The sequence below is a fragment of the Pongo pygmaeus genome, chromosome 5 (assembly GCF_028885625.2).
Source record: "Pongo pygmaeus isolate AG05252 chromosome 5, NHGRI_mPonPyg2-v2.0_pri, whole genome shotgun sequence".
Lineage (NCBI taxonomy): Eukaryota > Metazoa > Chordata > Mammalia > Primates > Hominidae > Pongo > Pongo pygmaeus.
In genome coordinates, this window is record NC_072378.2 from 15401740 (window position 1) to 15424659 (window position 22920).

Below are 22920 nucleotides of genomic sequence, written 5' to 3' on the forward strand. Positions count from 1 at the left end.
GCAACTGCTTTCTTCTGTGACTTCTTTCATCTTCTATCTGTTGCCCAAGTCCTTGCCAGCTCACTTTGAAGTTTTGTTTATTAATTTGATAGTCGGGGTTGATTACTTTTCATTCTGTTTATGTATCCCCCATGGTAATTGGGTCAAGCAATAGAATTTGACTCTCCAGCTAAATGACAGTGCACAGGGAATCCCTTTAGGGTCTTTCCAAAATACAGCCAAGCGATGTTTGGCTGCTTAAGATCAAGAACTGGTTGAGGGAGGGAAGATAATGGGCAGGAGGGCTTGTCTGTGTACATGATTCATAGAGAAGAATCCAATTTTATAGAAACCACAGCCTAAATTAGAGAAAGCAAGCTTTTGGATTAAAATGATCTGTGTTGTGGTTGTAACATACCACAGTTTGATTTTTGTCCAGATGAAAACATTTGGTTTGCACTTCAGTAAATATTGTGGAGACATTGCCAGCTAATTCTGAAAAGTAATGAAATACGGCTTTGGCAAAGAGCAGATGCATTCCGTACTCTGATTGCTCTTATCTGATCCAAGTTCAGATTTTTTTTACATTTGCTAATGCGCTTGAATAATCGGGAGAGAAAATCTGCCTGTAATTTTAATAGGAAACTGTCTATACTGACTATACTTTTATAATGACCACCCATAAAGTCTTCCCCTGCTGCGCCTGAAAAATCCCACACAATTCCCAAACCTCTAAAACATACACCTTTTGTTGGTTACTTTTCTAAAATGAGAGTTTGTAAAGGAGCGATACGATGTGGTGTTACATGTGAGAAGTCAGCCTCTCTCACTTGCTAATTAATGTGAATGGAGTTTGTGTTTTTGCCATGCAGAGTCCACCCCTGAGAACGCAAGGTCATGTGGAGTTTTGGAGCCCTTTCCTTTCCTTTCCTTTTTTTTTTTTTTGAGGTGGAGTTGCCATCTTGTTGCCCAAGCTTCAGGGCAATGGTGCAGTTTCAGCTCACTGCAACCTCTGCCTTCTGGGTTCAAGTGATTCTCCTGCCTCAGCCTCCCTAGTAGCTGGGATTACAGGCATCTGCCACCATGCCCAGCTAATTTTTATATTTTTTAGTAGAGATGGAGTTTCGCCATGTGGGCCTGGCTAGTCTCGAACTCCTGACCTCAGGTGATCCTTCTGCCTTGACCTCCCAAAGTGCTGGGATTACAGGTGTGAGCCACCCCGCCTGGCCTGTTCTGTTTTCAAATACGTCTGCTAGATACGAAGTTTCTACCGACTCAGCACAATATAATTACGTAAGTCATCCATTCACCCATTTCATACTGAGAAATATGCAATAGTTTTCTCCAGTGATAAACACCCTGGGCTGCTATCTGCCTTGAGGGGTTTTGAAATATCCTTTCTTTCATCCTGTTTGTATCGAGCAGATTCTTCCTCCTCTGCATTTATTTCTAAATGTGATAATCAAGCTTGTGTCTAGGTAAAGAGGAAATAAATGCTCTTTATATAAATGTCTTAATTTTAGTTTCTCGGATGCTTTGTGTCTTATACATTTGAGGTTGTTATTTAGCTATTTTCTAGATATTAGTCCTTTTCTATCACTGTGATCATTTTTACTTTGGCATGAAATATGAGATGATCTTACTGCATTTGTCTCGAGGAGAAAAAAAGAACCTACTTTGGCTTCATTTTTACCAATTCTTTGGCTTCTCTGGGTCTGGAATGCCAGTTTGACGCCTCTGTGATTTTACAAGTGGACATGCCAGCAGGATTCCTAGAGGGGATTCACAGCAGCCACGTGGTGACAGAGCATTGGCGTGTGCAGCATTAGACTCTATTGGCTTCATTCTTTTGTACCTACTTCAGTTTGTCTATGAGGTTGATGAGATGGACAGGTATGAGGGTGCCTGGCCAAATTCTGGAGGTCTGTTCCTTCTAGGGGAGATGCCAATTGTTCATGAGTGCTCCCCCTGGTGGATGGGTCATGGATTGGCCGTGGCCCTTGGAGGATGATGCCAAGGAGGACAGTCAGGCCATATCCAGGCTTGGGGAGACAGTGTTGTCCTTGTGGGGTACCCACCAGTGAGAAAAAGGAGTGCCCACCAGTGAGAAGAAGGGGGTACAAGCTTAACCTCTGAACTAAGGGCACTCTTGTGGTGGTTAACCGACCTCCTCCCCTGGAGTTCGTTTTTATTCTGCTTCAATCCCTTTCCTACACTTTCCCTTTTCCCAGTCTTCCTTCCGTTCAACATATTACCCCTGATTCCCCATCTGATTTACGAATCCTTCATTACCGATTTTTCTTTGTTGATGCTTTACCTTTAGATCCAGACCAACATGCCAATTACCTGAATAGAAGCAGAATCGTCTTCTAGGTTGAAAACAATCCTTTTTTCCTGTGTCCCCATATGTAGAAGAAATCATGTTCTTTCTTACCTTTGACTTCAGGGCCAGTTCCATCAGAGGGACTTATTACTATTATAAGGTTTTACTTTGAGAGCAAGTTCCTCAGAATTGCCCTCATTCCTCACTGGTCTTCTATCTCTAATCTTACATTTCTTCTATTTTAGCCCCTCTCTTTCTTTCCCAGCACTCAGCAGGTCACATCACATATTTGTATTTGCCAAGGAGCCATTAAAACAAATCCATTCATAATATTGGTTGTTGTCTGCTTTTGTTAGAAAATTATCGTCTATGGGCCGGGCATGGTGGCTCACTCCTGTAATCCCAGTGCTATGGGAGATCAGGTGGGAAGATCGCTTTTGAGGTCAGGAGTTTGAGACAAGCCTCAGCAATGTAGTGAGACCCCGTTCCTACAAAAAATGAAAATATTATCTCGGTTTGGTGGTGTGCACCTGTAGTCCCAGCTACGGGAGGCTGAGGTGGGAGGATCACTTGTGGCCAGGAGGTCGAGGCTGTAGTGATTCATGATCACACCACTGCATTCCAGCCTGGGCGACAGAGTGATTCCTTGTCTCAAAAACAATATCTTATCCTTTGTGGATATCAACAGTCTGGATGCTGAACTGAGCGTCTAGATGTTTTCTCCATTTTAGTTCTTTGCAACATAAACTCAATCCTCACCCTTTCTCTCAACATCTTGAGTGTAAGGAATGTGATAGTTGCTTCATGCTGCTTCTCTAATGTTTAGAGTTTTTAAAAAAATCCTCAACAGATCCTGTAAAGTGGAGGTTAATTCCTTATTTCTAATGTGCTTCACATGGATTTTTACCTGATTCTCTTTGAATCTTAGAATATTTTTATTGGATCTTATTGCTGTTTTTTTTTTTTTTTTTTTTTTTTTTTTGAGACGGAGTCTTGTTCTGTCGCCTAGCCTGGAGTGCAGTGGCATGATCTTGGCTCACTGCAACCTTTGCCTCCCGGATTCAAGTGATTCTCCTGTCTCAGCCTCCCAAGAAGCTGGGATTACAGATATGCACCATGCCCAGCTAGTTTTTGTATTTTTAGTAGAGACGAGGTTTCACTATATTGGCCAGGCTGGTCTCAAACTCCTGACCTCAGGTGGACCAACCTCCTCAGCTTCCCAAAGTTCTGGGATTACAGGCGTGAGCCACCGCGGCCAGCCTTATTGCTGTATTTTTATATTGCTCTCACGTGGCCTCATTTGTGGAGTTTACTGCCATTGCAACTGAGGAGAGAGAGGAAGGCTGGAGGAGTGATGGCTCTCCTCTTGAAATACAGTCCGTCCTGCTTCCTCTGGTTCCCCCTGACAAATGGTTGAATTGTCTGCAGAAGTTACTGTAAGAAAGATCTACACAAGAACCTGCTGTTTTTATACCGATCCATCGTTTGGATTTCAGCTGCTAGTCATTGCCTCCAAGATACAGTACAGGAAGGCTGTTCTTTAAAAGAAATTAAGCATGGATATTTTTATCTGGGAGGAACTATTTAACCTATCCCATCTCCTTTTAAAAGAGGGAAATTTAACGGCAGAGTCTAAAACTTACAAGTTCTCTCCTAATAGTATGACTGACAGCATATGTTAGATGGATAGTAAAATAATTTGAACATTTTTTGAGTGCTGTACTTACTCTTGTTTTTTCATAAATACTTATAAAGGTAGATTTAGGGAAGAGGGATCAACCAGATTGTTATATTTGATTAGATAACCTGTCTGTACCCATGAATGGTGATACCGTACTAAAAACCATGCTAATTAGCCTCCTGTTTCCTAGTCAGTCTTGTACCAATTGTAAAACCATTTAGATTGAGCATATATTTTGGTCCAGTGGAAATGTGGATATTATTTTCTCTTTCTCTTTTAACTCCTGACTGTTTATTTTACTCCCTCTTCTATTTGATTTTCCCCAAAGTCTGTGTCAGGTTTAAGAACCTTCTTTCTGTCCAGAATCTACTTCTAAACGGAGACAATCAAGGGGAGGGGAACAAAACTTCAAAATGGCTTTTGTAAGACCAAGTTGAAATCTTCTATCTACAGAGGGTCTTTTTGCCGACTACATCCCTTTGCAGTTTCATATCCACTCGGTAATGTGGTTCACATAATTTGGGAGGTTTTTGAACATTGATAGGTCATGAAGATGCCTGTAGGAAAAGGAAGGGGTTGAAGGTCCCACATAGTCTTTGCATTTTGGGGAGATGGGTGCTTGGTTTGCCATCTCAGCTCCTGATACTGCTCATTTTCCATTTCCTTGTCACTGAGCATATATAGTTCCGAAGCTGGACAGAAATGGTTTTAACTGTGTGTTTAAACCTTGAGATCTTTGAGATCTCTATTTAGGTAGGAGAGTGAGTTGGTGATTTGTCTCTTCGGTGATGTTACTGGAGTGTTTTTAGCTCATTCATAGGCAGGCAGGCAGGCAAGAGGAGACATGAATTTCGTATTTACTAGTTCTTTTACTATTAGACTGAAGGGGATTTTGTTTGTGTTTTAGAAGACTCTGGTTCCAAACAATGCACGACTGACTTGATTCTATCTCCTGAATTGCCTTTGTTTGATAAAGAAGAACTATATTGTGCCTTTGTTTTAGAATATTGAGCCTAAGAGTGGGCATGGGGGGGCTCATGCCTGCAGTCCCAGCACTCTGGGAGGCCAAGGCAGGAGGATCGCTTGAGTCCAGAAGTTTCAGACCAACCTGGGCAACATAGCAAGACTCTGTCTCTACAAAAATTACAAAAAATTAGCTAGGTGTGGTGGTGCGCCCCTGTAGCTCCAGCTACAGGATTGCTTGTCCCGGTAAAGGGTGCGGTGAGCTGTGATCACGCCACTGCACTCAGCTTGGGCAACAGAGTGAGACCCTGTCTAGAAAAATAATGATATTGAGCTTTTTTTGTTGTTGTTACTTTAAAATCTGGAATGAGAACCTTTGAGGATGAGAGGTTAAGATATAAAAGGGTAAGGGTGAGGAGGTCGGTTCCCCTGTTGGGAGGTTTATTTTTTTATTTTTTATTTCAAATTCAGCACTTTTACTTAGTGCAGCGTAGTAGGAATTTATTTGGGTGATTTTTGCATCCAGTTAACCTAATCAGGACATCAAAGTAGCTTCCAAAACCATTGGAATTTGGGGATTTCATATCCACCATAAGGAATGAATATTCCTTATGAATACAACACAGTGATTTTACATAATGAAATGTTATATTCTGTTTTTACTTCTAGCTTCTCTAATTGTCTTTTGATTTTTTTTTTTTTAAGTCTATTAATTTAGAGTAATCTCTCTTCCTTAGCAGTGGGTAGGTGTTTTTATTTTATTATTTTTTTGTTCCATCCTTGGAGGTGTTTGTGTTTTTTCTCAAGAGATATTCAGATGAGATTTTTAAAATCCTTATTTGTTGTGTTTTGCATCTTCTTCCTGCTGGGGGATTTTGCTTGAAATACGTTCAAAAGGCACAGATGATCTTGGGAGTATTTGAAAAATAAATTTAAAATGGCAGTAGAGATCAGTTGCTTTGTTTTTTCTCCTCGGTTTTGTCTTCATTGTGGTGTTCCTTCTGGAAAGGGTGAGGGTCAAGGCCTGTGTTTATGAGCTGTTTTTCTTATTCCACCAGGTTCTCCTGCGCTGCCCAACAGCATGGTGTATTTTGGAAGCTCTCAGGATGAGGAGGAAGTCGAGGAGGAAGATGATGAGACAGAAGACGTCAAAACAGCCACCAACAATGCTTCATCTTCATGCCAGTCGACCCCCAGGAAAGGAAAAACCCACAAACATGTTCACAACGGGCATGGTAGGTCCACCGTTGAACTTGGATAACAAGAAATCTAAAGCTTTGGGTGAGAGGTGGAAGAGAGCCTCTGCTGAGAAGAGATGAGATGAAGGCAAAGCTCGTTCTGGGTACTTCTCCAGGGCCAGACACTTCATGGGCAAAGGGATTATTAGTGTAGCTTACTGTAGTCCAGGGTGTTCTAGGTGAGCGTAGATACTCTGATGATGTGGAGATGATGGTAAATTCTATAAGAGCTGTAGATAAACAGGCATCGGAACAGGAAAAGACCAGATCTACATGGGGATGGTCAAGAAGATTTGGTGAAACAACATCTGTGCCCCACTTTAATTACTAATGTGATTTTAGCAGGTGGATATGGTGTAGGAAGAAAATTATCATTCCTCCTATGGAATTGCACATACATTCTGAAGTGGACTGATTTTCCCCTTGTGTGTGTAGTGTGGAGGAGGGAGGATAAAAGGCAGGAACAAAAGCTTGGGTATCACAGCGAGGAAACTCGTCTTACATGAATAAGTTGGCTGTAGAAAGCTCCTAGTGGTTTTTCTTTTCTTTTCTGTTCTTTTCTGTTCTGTTCTTTTGTTTTTTGAGACAGAGTCTCGCTCTGTCGCCCAGGCTGGAGTGCAGTGGCACGATCTCGGCTCACTTGCCAGCTCTGCCTCCTGGGTTCACGCCATTCTCCTGCCTCAGCCTCCTGAGTAGCTGGGACTACAGGCGCCCACCACCACGCCCCTCTAATTTTTTTGTGTTTTTAGTAGATATGGGATTTCACCGTGTTAGCCAGGATGGTCTCGATATCCTGACCTCGTGATCCGCCCACCTCGGCCTCCCAAAGTGCTGGTATTACAGGCGTGAGCCACCGAGCCCAGCTGCCTAGTGGTTTTTCAATAAAGAAGTGACTTAAATGGAGTTGTGCCCTGAAAACATAAAGCCGGCATCGATGATGAGGACTTCTTAAAGGGAAATAACTTGAAGAAGGGGAAATGCACAGTGAGGTTGTAATTGTAGGCAATTCCCTGACCAAAGGTTGTCCAGTAGACATTGAAGGATGTAGAATAGGTATAAAAAGAGTGATTTCAGAGGCAGCACAGAGGTAGTCCTGAACTAATTGGAATTGCACTGAGTTGGGGGAATGAGAGTAAAAAAAGAGGAAAGAGGCTGGGCGAGGTGGCTGACACCTGTAATCCCAACACTTTGGGAGGCTGAGGTGGGCAGATCACGAGGTCAAGAGATCCGAGACCATCCTGGCCAACATGGTGAAACCCCGTCTCTACTAAAAATACATAAATTAGCCGGGCATGGTGGCGTGCTGCTGTAGTCCCAGCTACTCGAGAGGCTGAGGCAGGAGAATGGCGTGAACCGGGGAGGCGGGGGTTGCAGTGAGCCGAGATCGTGCCACTGCACTCCAGCCTGGGCGACAGAGTGAGACTCTGTCTCAAAAAAAAAAAAAAAAAAAAAAAAAAGGAAAGAAAGAGGAGGGAAGCAAAGAGAATGGGAGTCAGGAGATATGGCTGTTTTCCGTTGCCCTCCTGTCAGCTACTCCACTGGACATATTTTACTTAGGACCCACTGAGACCCTGTAAGATAGAGAAGCCTTGTCTACAAATGGCAGAAAATCAGTGCTGTCTGTAAGTGATTGAGGCAAAGGAGAGCTGCTCATTTTTCTCCTTGGTGCCTGTGCACTGAGCTATCATTTGCCTTTCTGGATTCACTGGGAAATAGAGGCTCAGGACAAGCACAGCTTAGACATGATTGAAATCTCTGTCTAGCTTTCATTATTGTTGGGCATTTCTGCTCTGTCCACTTAATAATTGTTCATCTGGCTTGCCTCTTTTGATTGTGTTTAGGTGACACATCTGCATAGTAGAGGGTGCAATCTCTTTTTAAGGAGTTGTGGTTTAATTGGGGAGATGGGGTAAATACAAAATGTAACAACATTTTAACCTTTCAGGGAAAGGTTGTTACCTGCAGCTGTGGTCATGAGGGCATCTGGGTGATTGGAAGAGAGCTGCATATGTGAATTGGAATGCAGGTATTAGTGTACAGATGTAATTTCTAAGGAGGAAGAACATCGCAAACAGAGCGGTGCGCAGTAATGCCTGTTTTTGGGACTGTTGCCTGTTGTTCCGCCAGTATGGAGGTCTATTCTTTGGTGACCTGGAAAGACCTGGGCATGAGAAAGAATTCTAATAACAGAATAGGAAACTGTTGATGATTTTAGATGTGGGAGTAAGAGGAAATGCGTCAAGTTCTGAACGATTCCTTTGGTAGCACACTTTAGTCTGAAATAAAGGAAAAAATTATTGTATTCAGAGAGTTCCATCCAGGCAACAGCTGATGTGAACCGGAACTTGAGAAGATACAGTGGCATAGCTTTTCGCAGGGGCCTGCGGAGGCAGGGGTGAAGGTAATTGAATAGAAATTAGGAAGGGGTTGATTTGTGGAAAGGTAATAACTTTATAATCTTTGTGAGTTTGTGTTGATGGTGAGAGACAACAGAATTATTGAGAATACACCAGAAATTTATCATTTTGGAGTTGCTGCTTGAAGCCTCCTGAATAAGTAAAGTTTTTGAAATATAATATGGATAGAAAGGAAACTTCTGGAGAACTTTTTCTTGTGACGGAATTTAATTTTCTAGGTTTCTTTTTGGTTTAATAGAGATTGAAGTGTGAAGAAATATGAACAAAAGATGAAATTACCCTCGTCTGTTATCTTCTGCATGGCTGTATGATAGAAATCTGTTTCATCAGTGTAGTATCGGGTTGGGTCCCTTTCATAAGTTGTTTTTCACCCTTTTACGCTGATTGGGCAGGTGAATTTATCTGCCGTCTTGATCAGTTGAGTTAATCCCATGTATACTAGTGCAGTTGTACTAGGGTCGCTAACTCCTTTGTTTTCCAGAGTGTTTGAGCTTGATTTAGAGATTGGATTCACATGCTGATTTTTCTCATGGATTCAGTTTTTAATGTTAAGAATCATCGTCTGCATTGACCTTAGGTATGTGCAGGGACAGTGACTATCTGGCAGCACGTTACGTGGAGCATATGAAAGAAGGGGATGGAATGAGGGTGAAGGGATAGGCTGAGCTCTCACCTAAAGGAGGGCTTAATGATTCTGCATTGACCTCTGTCATTGCCACTAGGAGTCAAGGAAAGTGTAACTGTCTATAGAAACATCTCTGCATTTACACACACAAACTTCTGAGTTTCGAAAATCTTAGGAGATTCTACTTTTTCATTTTTTATTTTTTAAAATTTAAAATTTTATTTAAAAATTTTTTAAATTTTAGAATTAAAAATTTAATGCATGTTAATTAAGATATTTCCAGAAACAGTGTTGGGATGTTTTTGTCCCCTCATGAATTTTGATATCTCTCGGTGAGGGGCTGGTAGGATAGTGTGAATCCTGGCTCCAGGCTGGGAGGACTAGGTGGAATGAGTGGTCTTGGATAAGCACTGACACACCCACCTCCTACTGCCGTTTCTGAGTTGTGCCCTTGCCCTCCTTGCTGTCCCTCTTCCTTCCCGTCTCTTCTGTCATCCTTTCTTTTACAGTAGAGTCACAGCATCAGATAGAGGAGCTGCAGGAAGCATACCCAAACCAGCTGGGCTTAGTGAGGGGACTAACTTTACTGAAACGTGCAAACCTTTCTGTGCTTCCTTTTCTGAGACTTGTAGATAACCAAACTGAAAGGCACTTCTCACATCCCTGAGCAGCTGGCTTATAACTTTAATTAGATTGATGTCATCTGTGATTAGCCCTACCCCCAACCTCCAAGCCGCTACCATTTTGATTATGTTATATTTGAGTTGTGAATGGGTTTTCTTTGATTTCAACCCAGCAGAGTCCCAGAACTACCATCTTGGGAGAAGCCATGGGGCTGTGCAATCTGTTTGCCTGCACCTGAACTTCAGGGGAAGTTTGATTGGGGGATTGTTGCAGGCCCAAGAGACCTGTATTTAGATCTGTCCAGACTGCAGTCCTTCCTGCTGTCCCATTCTGTTGTCCAGAGTCCCCAGCCATTTCCCTGTTCAGTCTGTGTTAGGCCTGCCCATTCCTGGAGCAGGCACTCACTTCCTGGGCATGTCCCTCTGCAATTTAATTCATTGCTCTTCAGCAGCAGCATAGGGGAGTTTGAATCTTATTTAGTCTGAGGTTTTCTTTTTATTGCTATGCCTGGGCATTTTTTAGATCTTAACCTGGTCAGAAAAATTCCGTTTCCTATGCAAGTCAAAGAGACAAGCATGAAACCAACTCCACTAGAATTTTTCCTACAGAATTTGTGAGTTTTTAGCAAATGTGAATACCCGTAAGTGTTAGGAAAGATTTCGTGTTTACATGTTCCCAAAATTGCTGTATTTGTGGAGGATTTGGAGAGAGCTCAAACTTATTTTATTGTGATAAGTGCTGAGACATAATCATAGAATCTTTGCCATGTTAACAATGGTGAACCATTTATGGAGTTACCTTTTCTTTCCTAAATCAAATAAGATTAACTTCTGTATAAATGAGAAAAATGTAAGCCCCTGTGCTGACGTAAGTGCTCTGAAAGATAGCACAGATGAACACGGCAATAGGATTTACCCACAAGGAGCTAATGGGAGATGATGTCTCCCGGCACATCTGTCAGAAACGTCAGAAGACATTCAGGTCTTTACCTGTGTTTCTCCTGATGAAACAGGTTTCAGTGTCTCATTCATCTTTGTCATTCCCTGTCACTTGGTGATGCTACCTGGGTGACTTGTCTCCGTTGTCTTCTGATGTGTGTGCCCCCCCACTTTGTGTCCTGCCACTCACCTCACACTCATATACCAAGGTCCTTAAGAGGGGGGTGGTGTGATCATTGGGGCTCCATTAAGACATTTAGTAGTTTTTGTGTATATTTATGGGTTTTGTGTATTTGTTGTCCCTTTGTAGGCATCTGAGTACCAAGTCTTTTGTGAAGTCATATGAAAAGAAAAAATCCCCACAAGCCGCTACCTGGGATATAGGTCTCTGCAGAGTCCTTCCTGCTGTTGCCACATGGCTTGAATGGCCTTGGAAGCCAAAGACTAACAATCCACAGGATGTCAGTGCTTCCTTATGACGCCAGTGGAGGGAATGGAATAAAGCCAGCTTAGTAATATACAGGCCGCTTGGAATGCTCCTCCGATTTCAAATGACCCGGGGGAACATGGTGGTTTCGTGAAACCAAAGTCAGCTTTGAAGAAAGCCAATGTCAGCCTCAGGTTCAAGCAGTATTGTAGAAAAACACTGAGCTCTCAGTAGCTGGCTAGCTGTGCTGCCTTCCCCAGTCTATTTCACATCCGCTTTTATATCAAGGCAGATGACAAGGAAACAAACTGACGTCAGTTTATTAAAGGAAACACTTGTGATATTGGGAGTAATCCCTCAGGCAAGAGGTGCTAATTGAACATAAGACTGTTTCTGAAGTTACTGTTTTCAACAGTAGAGAAGGAAATTATTGATCATCTTATCCAAAATTGATAAAAACCAAAGTGTGGCATTCTTTCAAAATTAAACATTCTCAGCTGTGGAATATTCTCATGCCTAACATTGCTACTTCCTCAACCATTTCTAGATAATTAAAATTACAGTATAATGCCATGTTGCTCAATATGCATATTTGTTGTCATTTTTGTCTGTTCATTTCCTAGGAATGTCTTTGCCACCGTTGAACAGTCATCAGGAACTTAGTTGCATGCCTTTTTTTTTTTTTTTTTTTTTAGCTACTCGTTAGCTGTGTGTTCTTGGGCAAGGTATTTACTTAGCTTCTCTGTTCTACTTCTGTGAAATCAGCATGATAGAGTAGATTAGCATTAATTTGTCCAGTCATTGATTCGTTTATATCCCAGCATAAGGAAACAATGAAGCTGTATCATGGGCAACAGTAGAGCCATTCAGATCTCTAATGGTGGATGCCAGCCATTGTCGTATGTTCAAGGAAAATGACATTTCCAAGATCACTATTCAGCTGGGTGAAGGTTCCCAAATAAAATTTTGTCCCTGTAATCCATTCTTCTTTCCCTGAGGTAATAGTGACTTGTCCAGATTAAAACATTTATATCCCACCCTGTCTTCAACCCCATTTACATTGCTATCTATACTTTGTTTTCTTCATTCTTTTATAACCCTTAGGAAAACTGGTGTACTGTTGCATCCTCCAAGCAAAGGGTGAGTTGCTGAAAGTCAGTAATAATCCCAGTTGACACCAGTGGTTTACACAAGAATCCTCCAAGTGGTCAGACTGCTGGGATCACCTGGAGCTTTGTTTTCATGTGTAATAAATACAGATCAAATGTTGGCAACAGTTCCCATGGCAGCTAAAAGTTCTTTACTGCAAAATTTCACTGAGGTCCATTTCTCTGTAAGTTTAGAGCAGAATTCCTAGAAATTTCTTATAATGGGATTTCATTATGAGTATCCATCAGTCATCAAAGGGAGTATTTATTTAAATGTGACGTAACATAAAATGAAACAGATCTTCCTAGAGAGGGTTCCTTGCAATAAAAAGGCAATCAGGCACCAGTGCCTTGTAAATCTAATCAAGCTTGGAGCTCTGCAGGTGCTGTCAGAAAAGAGGTTAACAATTTTCTGAACCTGAGGAAGGCCTCTTCTGAACTGCAGACAGAGGAAAAGGGTCCTGGAGAGCACCACATCTCAGGCCACATCAGGTACTATGGAACTGCCAGGGAGGCCCAGGTCCTGGCTTAGCCCTGCAACTAGCATTTTCTCTTGCATAATCGCCTGTACCGCCTGTACCACTAGCCCCACATTGTGCCATGAGACAAGGCACCTGAGCCAGGCCATGCTGTACCTGCGACCTCAGGAAGCTGTGATGCTCTGCCCTTACCCCTGTTCCCTGATTTTGGAGTGCTCTTGGTAAATAGAAGCAAAACACGAGCTGTGCTTTTAGATGAAAATAAGTTCTCTGGCTGCATGGAAAGAAAGGTTTGGATATAGTTAGTTAAGAAGGTGAGAGCTCAGTCTTCCCTCCTCACACCTCAGTTTTGCTCCCTCATTTTTTGAAAACATTAAAATGTAGAGGCAGATGATCTTTGTGTCCTTTTGGTTTCTGACTTGGGTGAAGAAGACACAGGTCTTAAAATAGGTTTTCTTGCAGGAAGAACCTGGGTGAGGGCATCACGATTGTGTATTCAAGCAACTGCTCAGAATTGTTAATCTTTCACAAGAGAAAGGGGAGAGCAAGCTGGTTGTTTTGTGACTTCTCCATTACAGGGTATTTCTCTTATCAGATTTGTGCTTTTCCCTATTTTATATGCTCGAGCTGTTGAGGCGTGTTAGGAAATCTAGCAACATCTGTATCCTCCCCAGAGGGATCACCCCTACTGAAATGTGGGGAGATAAACACACAGAAAACAAAGTGTGGAAAACTGATGCTTTACTACTGGGGTGGATTTGGCCAAAATTTTAATTAGGCCACATTTCAAGGAGAACAGCTTTATTTCAGCAGCTAGCTGAAGAACCTAGAACCCAGACTGCCAGGGGTATCCTGTTTCATCTTGTTTCTCCACAAAGGAGGGGAGTGGCTCTACTCATGGAGCTGGGACATCTGGCCTCATGGCAGAGGTGGCAGGAGAGGACACACACACCATCCACAGTGTCCTGCCATCAGCTTCCACATGGGCCTGAGACCGTACCCTTCTTCCTCCGAGCAGGAGTCCTGATGCCAGTAGTTTCCTGCAAGAGCCTGCTGTCCCCAGGCAGATGTTTTGTTTTGCAAACATTACACAGGACTGTAATGTGCTCATTTGTAATCCACTGAACATCCTAATGGAAATGGATTTGTTTATTAAAATACATAATCTGAAATGATTTGGACAGCATCACATGAGCTTTTAACCTTGGGTTGGCACTCAAGGGTTACAATAACAATGCTTCCAGCAACTTCTATTTCAATAGCACATCAGAGTTTCCAAAATACTCTTACATATACAGAATCTCAAATGATTCTAAAAATAGAGCCCTTAGGTAATGACTATTTGGAAACCAAACAGCACAATCAAAACACTGCTTTGTGGGTATTTATATTACAAGTTGATATTTGAAATGCCTAGATTTTTCTTAAGCTCTCATAATTGGTTATTTTTTCTAGGGGGTAAGTGAGGTAGACTAGAGGAATTAATAAATGCCTTTGGAATGAATTTACCTTGGCTTTTCTGAGTCCTTTGAGGAGGAGACCTTGGTGAAGGCTTGTTGCTAAATCAGCTGCATATATATCTTTTAAAATGCTTTTTATAACTTAAAAAAAATGGAAGGAAGAAGAGTGGCTATTGTTTCTTTTGTGCACATCGTTTTCTGAAGAGGGATATTTCTCAGAAGAGTTTTTAAACAACATGTCATTGGACTCCCAGCTGGAATGATTTAATTGCTTTTAGATTCACACCGGGGGTATGTTGTGTAAGGGCCAAAAAGCAATCATTTGGACGAGTTTATCACATTTGTGCTCTGTGGTTGCCTTTGAGGGGCGTTGAGCCCTCTCTTTGTCTGGGCGGTTGGTGGGGGTGTGGGGGTCGGTCATGCACCAGGGTCAGGAGCTTGCCATAGTCCTGCTATGTTCAGTGGGGACAGACACTCTGTAACAGACAAATGCCGCCTCCCCGCCCCCGAGAGAATATGTGATATTCTCTTTACCTCTTTTTAACCTCTGGTAGCTCCATTTTTCCTGTTGAGGCAAGTGACTATTCCAAAAAGTTGGAATATGGGATGGGAGTGTTGGTTTTTTTTTTTTTTTTTTTTTTTGAAGAGCAGTAATGCATGTAGAGACCAGTTATACAATGTGTGTTTCTAACCACCCCCTTTACGCATTTGGGGCGGTATTCCTCAGAGGCCGTTCAGTAGAATGGTTCAGAGCGTCGTGATTACAGCACTGACACACTTATGGCTGCAACCTTAGGATTTTTCTGTTTTAGTTTTCTTATCTCTAAAGAAGAGATCATAGGTTTTGGCAATAACTAAATGAATTGATACATGTTATAACAGTTAATGTTAGAAACTGCTGTGTTGCGTATTATCATTAACATAATGTGATTGAAAAGATCTGGTGCCTGGAACAACCTTATAATTGCTAGGAAAACCCGAGAAAGTTTATGTATCTCAAATGCCTGGGACATGATGAGGATTGTCAAAGAGTCAGCTATTATCCTTGAGTGTTGTGATATCGTCAGCCTCACCAGAACTATGTTGTGAGCTGTTTCAGTGTGGTAGAAGGTCTTGGTAATTCCTGTGTCAGGATTATCATCCTTTCCCTGTTTCTTCTTGCTTTGCTAAAGTATTTATTTGTTCCACTGGCCTCGTAGGGCCTTGGAGGGGGATATAGGTACACACTTTGGGATAGTTGGCCCATGCCCCATGAGTTTAGTGTTGTTACCTTCGTAACTCTTTCTGTGACAGGCAGCTAGAAGATGGTGTATCTGGTGGTGGAAGAGAAGCTTCTGGCTCTGATCCCTCTTTTTAGCCTGGTGTCAAGACTAAAAAGGTTATTTAGCCTCTTTAAGCTTTAGTTTTCCTCCTTTGTAAAATTATATTATTAATACCTGACTCAAAATGCTGCTTGGGGTTGTGTGGGGGAGGATATGTGAGGGTGGGGTCACTACTCTCAGGTATGGATGCAGAACCCACAGATAGAGAGGGCCGACTGTATTTAGTTTTTTCGTGCTAACTTTTTTACTTTGAAAATGACCAAGTTGCCTATAACTTATATAATCAATTGTTTCAATGGGATGCGTTCTGGTCTAACTCCCATGTGCATATTTAAGGGTGTTTCTCTCAGTGTGTAGTAAACAGTTTACAGATTCCTTCCTCAAATCCAAAGGTAAGCCAGAATTCTTATCACGACTTCAGATGTGGTTGGCCTGTTATAAATCATTATTTTTGGAATTTAGGTTTTTTGTTTTGTTTTGAGATGGAGTCTCACTCTTGTCACCCGGGCTGGAGTGCAATGGCGCGATCTCGGCTCACGGCAGTCTCCACCTCCCGGGTTCAGGCGATTCTCCTGCCTCAGCCTCCTGAGTAGCTGGGATTACAGGTGCCCGCCACCACGCCCGGCTAATTTTTCTACTTTTAGTAGAGATTTTACTGTGTTGGCCAGGCTGCTCTCCCGAGCTCAGGTGATCCGCCTGCCTCGGCCTCCCAAAGTGTTGAGATTACAGGTGTGAGCCACCCCGCCCAGCCGGATTTAGGGTTCTATGAAACCCAAAACTGCAGAAACATTTTATTCGTGTGTTCTTTAGGAGTTAACGCCATCCTTTTCTGAGTGTAACCTGCAGTTCTGTGCTCTTGCCTTGATTCTTGCCAGTGATAAAGCACGAGACCCTTGCAGACCAACTGCCCGTTGCCCCATAAGGCCATTTGTCCAGCTGTTCCTCCCTTGCCGTTAACGCAAACATTTTAGAGTGACTGATGCCCACACAGGCCGCGGGACTAGTAATCGTCAGGTCTGCCATCCTTTCCTCAGTGCTTTTGGGGGCCAAGAGGGCCAAGAAGCCATTTTTCAGGATGACAAAAACCATTCATCCTGATTTATGGTCTTTCTGTTGTCCTGACCTTTATATTGTCATAAAGGTCTTTTAATTTTTAGTGTCGTATGTTAGCAGGAATATATGCAAGAAATTTGTGTAAAGGGAAGATATATCCAAGTCTGTTATTTTATCATTGCACATAATGCATTCACACTTGGAGATCATGACGAGAGTGACAACCAAGTGGTAATTGGTGGGAAAAATATTACAGAATTTAAGTTCTTCTATAGAAAAGGAAGAAGATGTGATTGGCTTTAAACATTCTATTTCCAGATTTCTGTTATAATTGTGATCAAAGTGAAAGAGATTTCATTGTGTGAAAGTTCCAGAAGGGTTTTACAAAGCCTGTAAACCAGTAGAATTTGCTTATGATACTGGAGTTTCGGAGTACAGAGGCAGCTGAAGGTTCTCTCTCTTGCATCCCAGGTTGATGTTTGTTCCCTGTGCGAGTGAGCTGCTGGCTGGATGCAAGCTGATAATGGGGCTTTTGCTCACCTAAGCTGTGTTCTTGCAGCTTTCCCTAGTTTTACACGTGGATGCTGTAGCTACGTTGGTGGAGCTGTTTTGGCCCAGGGCAAACCGGGTTACAGCACTCACACATGCTACGTTAAAATCCATTTGAACTGTTGGCACAGGTTGGCAGACATTCCATTGTTTTCAGACAATAGTGACTCAAAGTTGAACTGGCTCCAGGGAGCAAGTGTGGCTTTTGTACAGTAACAGGGATTTAATGCCAGCCAATTGACGGAGTCTGTGTCTTGCCCAAGGAAGGGATGCCTTGTAATAACATGAAGCGTACATTTAAATATCTGGCTTGAGATCAGAAACTTGCGGTGGATCTCTTTTCCCTTGCTTAACACATTTCTTCTTTATTTACAGTGATTCTTTTTTTTTTGCCCCTTTCATTTGTTTTGGGGTGTGGACAGGAAGAAGGTATTTTAATTTGGGAGTTAGTTCGGTCCCATCTTCAGGGTCTTCTTTTCCTTTGTTGCCTTGCTAGCAGATGTTTCGGCTGACTTTCTGGAATGGTCCTTGTCTGGATTTTTCTCTTTCAAGGAGGTTAGGCCTTCTGAACTATATTATTTCAGGTCATACACTGCATAATCCCAGGATATCTTATAACTTTTGCTGGATGCCAAGTAAGGACTCCTGTTTCATACACATCTAATAATCTAATAATACACATCAGGATTCTCTCTTGTGTTTGGATGAGGTGCCTTTATTAGCATGAGTAATTGGCAAGATACGGGCATCTGGTTCTGGGAGGCGCTTGGAGACAGGTAAAAGTAGAAGGCCAGCTTTGTCAGCTTTCTCTAAAAATTATATTTTTCCCATGTGGATCTTTGCCATTGCAGCAAGAGCTTTCGAAAAGATCATTCTTCTTATATTTGCATAACTCCTTTCTGTGAAGAACGCAAAGCACTTATATACTTTATTCAAAATACTTCAGCAAGTCCTGGAGGGCGGATAAGAGGAAGCAACCAGCTGGTCTGTAGTTCAGGGAATTGAGGCCCAAATGGTGTTGATGAGCAGAACTAGACATCAAAATCAAGAGTCTGTGCATGTAGTGAGGGTGTTAAAAACGTTGCGATCAGTTTTTCATAGGGCTGCCTTCTTTGAGGGTCTCTTCTAGGAAACTTGTGTCAGCATCTAAATATGCGAACAAAGCTTTTGGGGAACATTGTTTAGGACAAGCTCCCTGGAGGTATAGATGTGAATTCCCCTAGGAAAGTGTAGCTCTCTACCTTTCAAATTGTTACAGGATTGCTATTAAATATGTTTCTAAAGTAACTTCTTTTGCCCATATCTTTTTCATCCCTCATTGGGAGCAAATCTTACCTTCTCAGGGATGAGGTGACCCTAAATCAAAATAACAGCCTTTGGATTTAAAGATTTTGCCTGCCGTGGTGTGAAAACACTTTTCTATAGGCCGTTTAACTTTCAGAGTATGTGTATACAAATCAATATATTTGTCTCTGTTCGTTAATGTAAAGCTATTTGTATCTGAGTACAATACAATTTCCTAATATGGTTCACAGTGATGAATGCTTTTTTTCTCTCCTTAAAGAAACTAGTCCAATTATTTCTTTTAATTGGGGACAGTGTGTGGAGGACTTCTATACATTGAACTTTCTGTCTTTCTCTCTCTTGTGTTCACAGGGTTTAATCTTTCCCTGTGAGAGTGAATATTTTTTTTCCTTTCCTCTTCTCTCCCTTTCTCGAATCTTACAAATTAAGACAAAAGATAATTACTTGGAGGAGTAAAACTGGCAGGTTCCCACGACACTTAAAATTAATGAGCTGTTGAGTACAAAATATACCTTGTCTTTGGCTCTGTCGGTGTTGCCCAGTCCTCCCCCTGCCCCTTTACTTCCCGTTTAACACATGATTTGACTTTCTGGCTATGTTTGCCATTTGGGTATATCGCTGCTCTAAAACAGCATGATGGTTACAAAAAGTGGGTTTGCTTGGAAACCTTCTCTTTGTTTGCAAATGAAAGTTAATTTGATTCAGTTTTTAATTTCTGTGTGTTTGAAAACTCTTCCATTTCCAGATACTCATCAACATATTCTTTAGTAGAGTACCTTGCTGAAGTCCTCAGAGCAGCCAGTTTATGGTTCACTATGTTAATTTCACCTTCCTCCGTCTCCCCTCCGGTTCCCCTTTCCTATAATCCTAGTACTCACTGCTTTGCTGTCCATAGTATTTTCCAGAGCGGTAGGTTTTGTGACCTCAAAATACAACCAGAGAGTTGTGCATCTGGTTTCAGGTACGGATACTGCAACGAAGGATCTGTTTTTTTTCAGATAAGAAAGATACTGCTAACTAACCACAGTCACACTCTTCAATGTCTGTGAAAATCCCAGCTTAGCAACTGGCCTTGCCCTGCCAAGTGACTTATCACCGAACAGGTGACTTCTGTCAGTTTTTATGCGACACATGAAGCTTCTTGAAATCATCATGTAAGGAGCAATGGAACAGATGATCTGGCCCCGGGGTTTCAGGCATTTTGAATTCCAGACCCTTTCTACTTTTAGAAGTTATTGAGGGACCCCAAAAGGCTTTTATTAATGTGGATTATATTTATTAATATCAGCTTTAATTCTCATGTCTACCATATTAGAATTAAAAGTGAAGACACTTTAAGATATTTATTCATTTAAAAAATGACACAAACCAGTTACATATTAAACACATATAGCATTTTTTAATGAAAAATAATCATAGTCCAAAACCAAAAACTTATTAAGAGTTACATTATTTGACCTTTTTGTTAATCCCGTTAATGTCTTACTAAGTAGGATACAGCCATATTAGATGATACAGCTTCCGTATTCATCTCTTGAGTGTTGCAGTACATAGTTTGGTTGATGTATATGAAGAAAATCAGTTTCGGATAAATATGTATGTACATGCGAAACGGCCTTTGTAGATGATTTCAGTACTTGATAAGATAGTAGGCTCTACCGGTAGTTTCTTACAGGTCAGTTGCTCTGGGAACCTGTACCTGTATCAGTGAACTTTTCATACTGTTACATTAATATCCATTGATTTGTCTTTTTCTTTGAATGGACCTTTAACCCATGCACTATTTTGTAGCATCCTGTGTTGTTCATTCGAAAATAATGGTTCAGTGAGTTCTTGTTAGCACCTTTGGTAATGAACAAGGGTACATCATCAAAGAATTTCTGTCGAACTCATGATGGCAGATACTGGTTTTCTGAAATTCTAATTTTTGCCTGAAAGCATGAATTCTGTCATTGGCAGCAACGACTATTAGTTACTTTCCTTGAATAGACAGGCTTGTTCTGTTCATTTTTGAAAAAATCTAGTAACTAAGTAAAAACTACAAATAACTAAGTCCGAAGAACTATAGTGTGTTGGTCCTTCTTGAAATAAAAATAACATCCTGTGAAAAAAAGGGGCTAGCCCAAAACTTGCACAGTCACACAAGTGCTTTTCCCTAGAGATGATCATTGTATTTCTGTATATAGGAGAAGTGCTTTATGTGTAATAGCATCTTGTCACACAAAGTGTGTGTGCTCAGGGGCCATGATTCAGTCATACTCACTGTTTGTATGACTTTATCAAGGTCATTCTTAAGTGAAACTGGTTCTTTTTTTTTTAACTGCTACTAATCCATGGTAGCAGGGATGAAATGCATATTAGATTAGTGTACAGTTGTTTGGTGCCATTGCCTTTGTTTATGCTAAAGTACCAGTGATTTCACCCATATTTTAAAAATATATTTTGTTGAGATAAAATTCACACATTATAGAATATACCCATTAAATGTACTATAGCATGTATCAGTACTTGATTTCCTTTTTATGGCTAATACTTCATTGTATGGATATACCACTTTATGTTTCTCTAAATAAATATCAGTTGGATCTTCGGGGATTTCCCCCAATTTTTAACGATTAGTAATTATTCTGCTATGAATATTTGTGTGCAAGTTTTTATTTGGCCATATTTTTTATTTCCCTTGTGTACATTCCTGGAAATGGTATTGGTGGGTCATATGGGAACTCCTGCGTTTCTCCTTTTGAGGAACTATCTGAAAAGGAGATAGTTTGTATTTCCGCCAGTAGTGTGTGAGGGTTACAGTTTCTCCACATCCTTGCAATCAGTCATCATTATCCATCTTTATGATATGACTTTACATCCTAGTCGATGTAAAGTGGTGTATCTCATTGTGGTTTTGATATGCATTTCCCTTATAGTTAACCTACCATTTTTTGTGCCATCAGTGCAGATGTCTACCCATTGTAAAGGCAAATAATGTCTTTGTATTATTATGAAATAGTTTCGACCCTAGCACATCTCCTGCAAGGGTTTCTAGGTCCTCGAAGGGTCTTTAAATCTCCTTTGAGATCCACTGATCTGACCATACGTCGCTAGTGGAAAATTGGGATGTGTTTTCAGTGTTGTATTTCTTTTTGCTCAGGCAGGTGATTAGCTACTCCTCTTTTTCCCATGAAAGTGATACTGGCAAGTGTTAAGAGGCACCTGGCTCTGCTGGACTTTGTCCACAGACTCTCATTCATGGTCTGGCATGAGTAGGAGACGTAACAGGCATGGTCAGTGTGGACAAATTAATGACCCAGAGGAGTAGGAGGTTGTATTGGGTCTTGCTGGGACCAGTGTTTGTCTGCATTGAAGCCCTTCTTTATACTCTCTCTGCAGGGAGGGATACGAGGCAAAAAGAGATTTGCCCACAATCTGATTGTGCAGTAACCTGAGATGGCCCTTTTAAACATGCAGTGATAATGTCTCCCAAATACCGTGTGCCTACTTACTGCACTCCAGACATTGTGGTAGATGTTCTACCTACAGGAACATCTGCTATCCCCAGTCTATAGATGGGAAAACTGAGGATTAAATAACTTGCCCAGCTGCAAACAACAGAGCTGGGAGTGAGCTGCAGATATTGTTTTGAAGGGTGGCAAACCCATACAGTAATATTTTGTTAACTGAATAAAGAGAAGTAATTATAGAACTGGTGCTTCTTCGTAGCAGGCCTCACCATGAGACATGTCTTAATGGCAGGAAAAAGCACAGAGAAGTTTGGAGGAGTATTGGAGATTTGAAAAAGAAAAAAGCAACTACTTCCTATGCTATATTTTAATAAGCTGTGTTCACTGCTTTAGAAAATTGGTGAACAGTCAAGAATTGCCGAGATTCATGTTCCCTTGGCTTGATTTTTAATCACATTGAAGTATGACTTCTTACGGATGTTGCTTTTAATTTGTCTTGAAAGCTAGCACAGATACTGCCAGCTTGGGCATGATTGATGGTTTCTGACAATGGGTAGTTACTTAGACTTAGAATAAATGCCAACCATTTGAAACTCTCCATTTTCTCTGTAACTGAGAGTATCCAGTAGAATCTTGTGCAGCATCAGATTGTATCCCATATTTTGACGTGGCCTGGTCTTTCCTTCAGTATTTTAAAATCTATTAATCACTGGTGCTGGAAGGAACTTTGAGATAAAGGCTGGCAACTGATAATCCAGATAGGGATAATGTAAATCTCCATCTTATACCATGACAGTTGGACTAAAGAATTAAATCCAAGCAGTTTAATTAGAAAACAATTAGAAGGAAACTTAGAAGATTATTTTACCATTTGAAAGCGTGAGTGGTGGAATGGAGAAATGTTGATGAAAGGGTGCATGCAAAGTTGGTTTGAAGG

The 22920-nt window shown here is 41.3% G+C and overlaps 1 protein-coding gene across 9 annotated transcripts in view; it reads left to right on the plus strand.

The window, feature by feature from the left end:
* The window catches only part of JARID2 (jumonji and AT-rich interaction domain containing 2), a 278177-nt gene that overhangs the window by 216020 nt on the left and 39237 nt on the right, over positions 1-22920 (plus strand). For all 9 annotated transcript variants that reach the window (XM_063665836.1, XM_063665835.1, XM_054491177.2 and 6 more), the window contains one exon: positions 6005-6181. In XM_063665836.1, coding sequence (XP_063521906.1) covers positions 6005-6181 — 177 coding nt within the window. The remainder of the gene's footprint in view (positions 1-6004; positions 6182-22920) is intronic.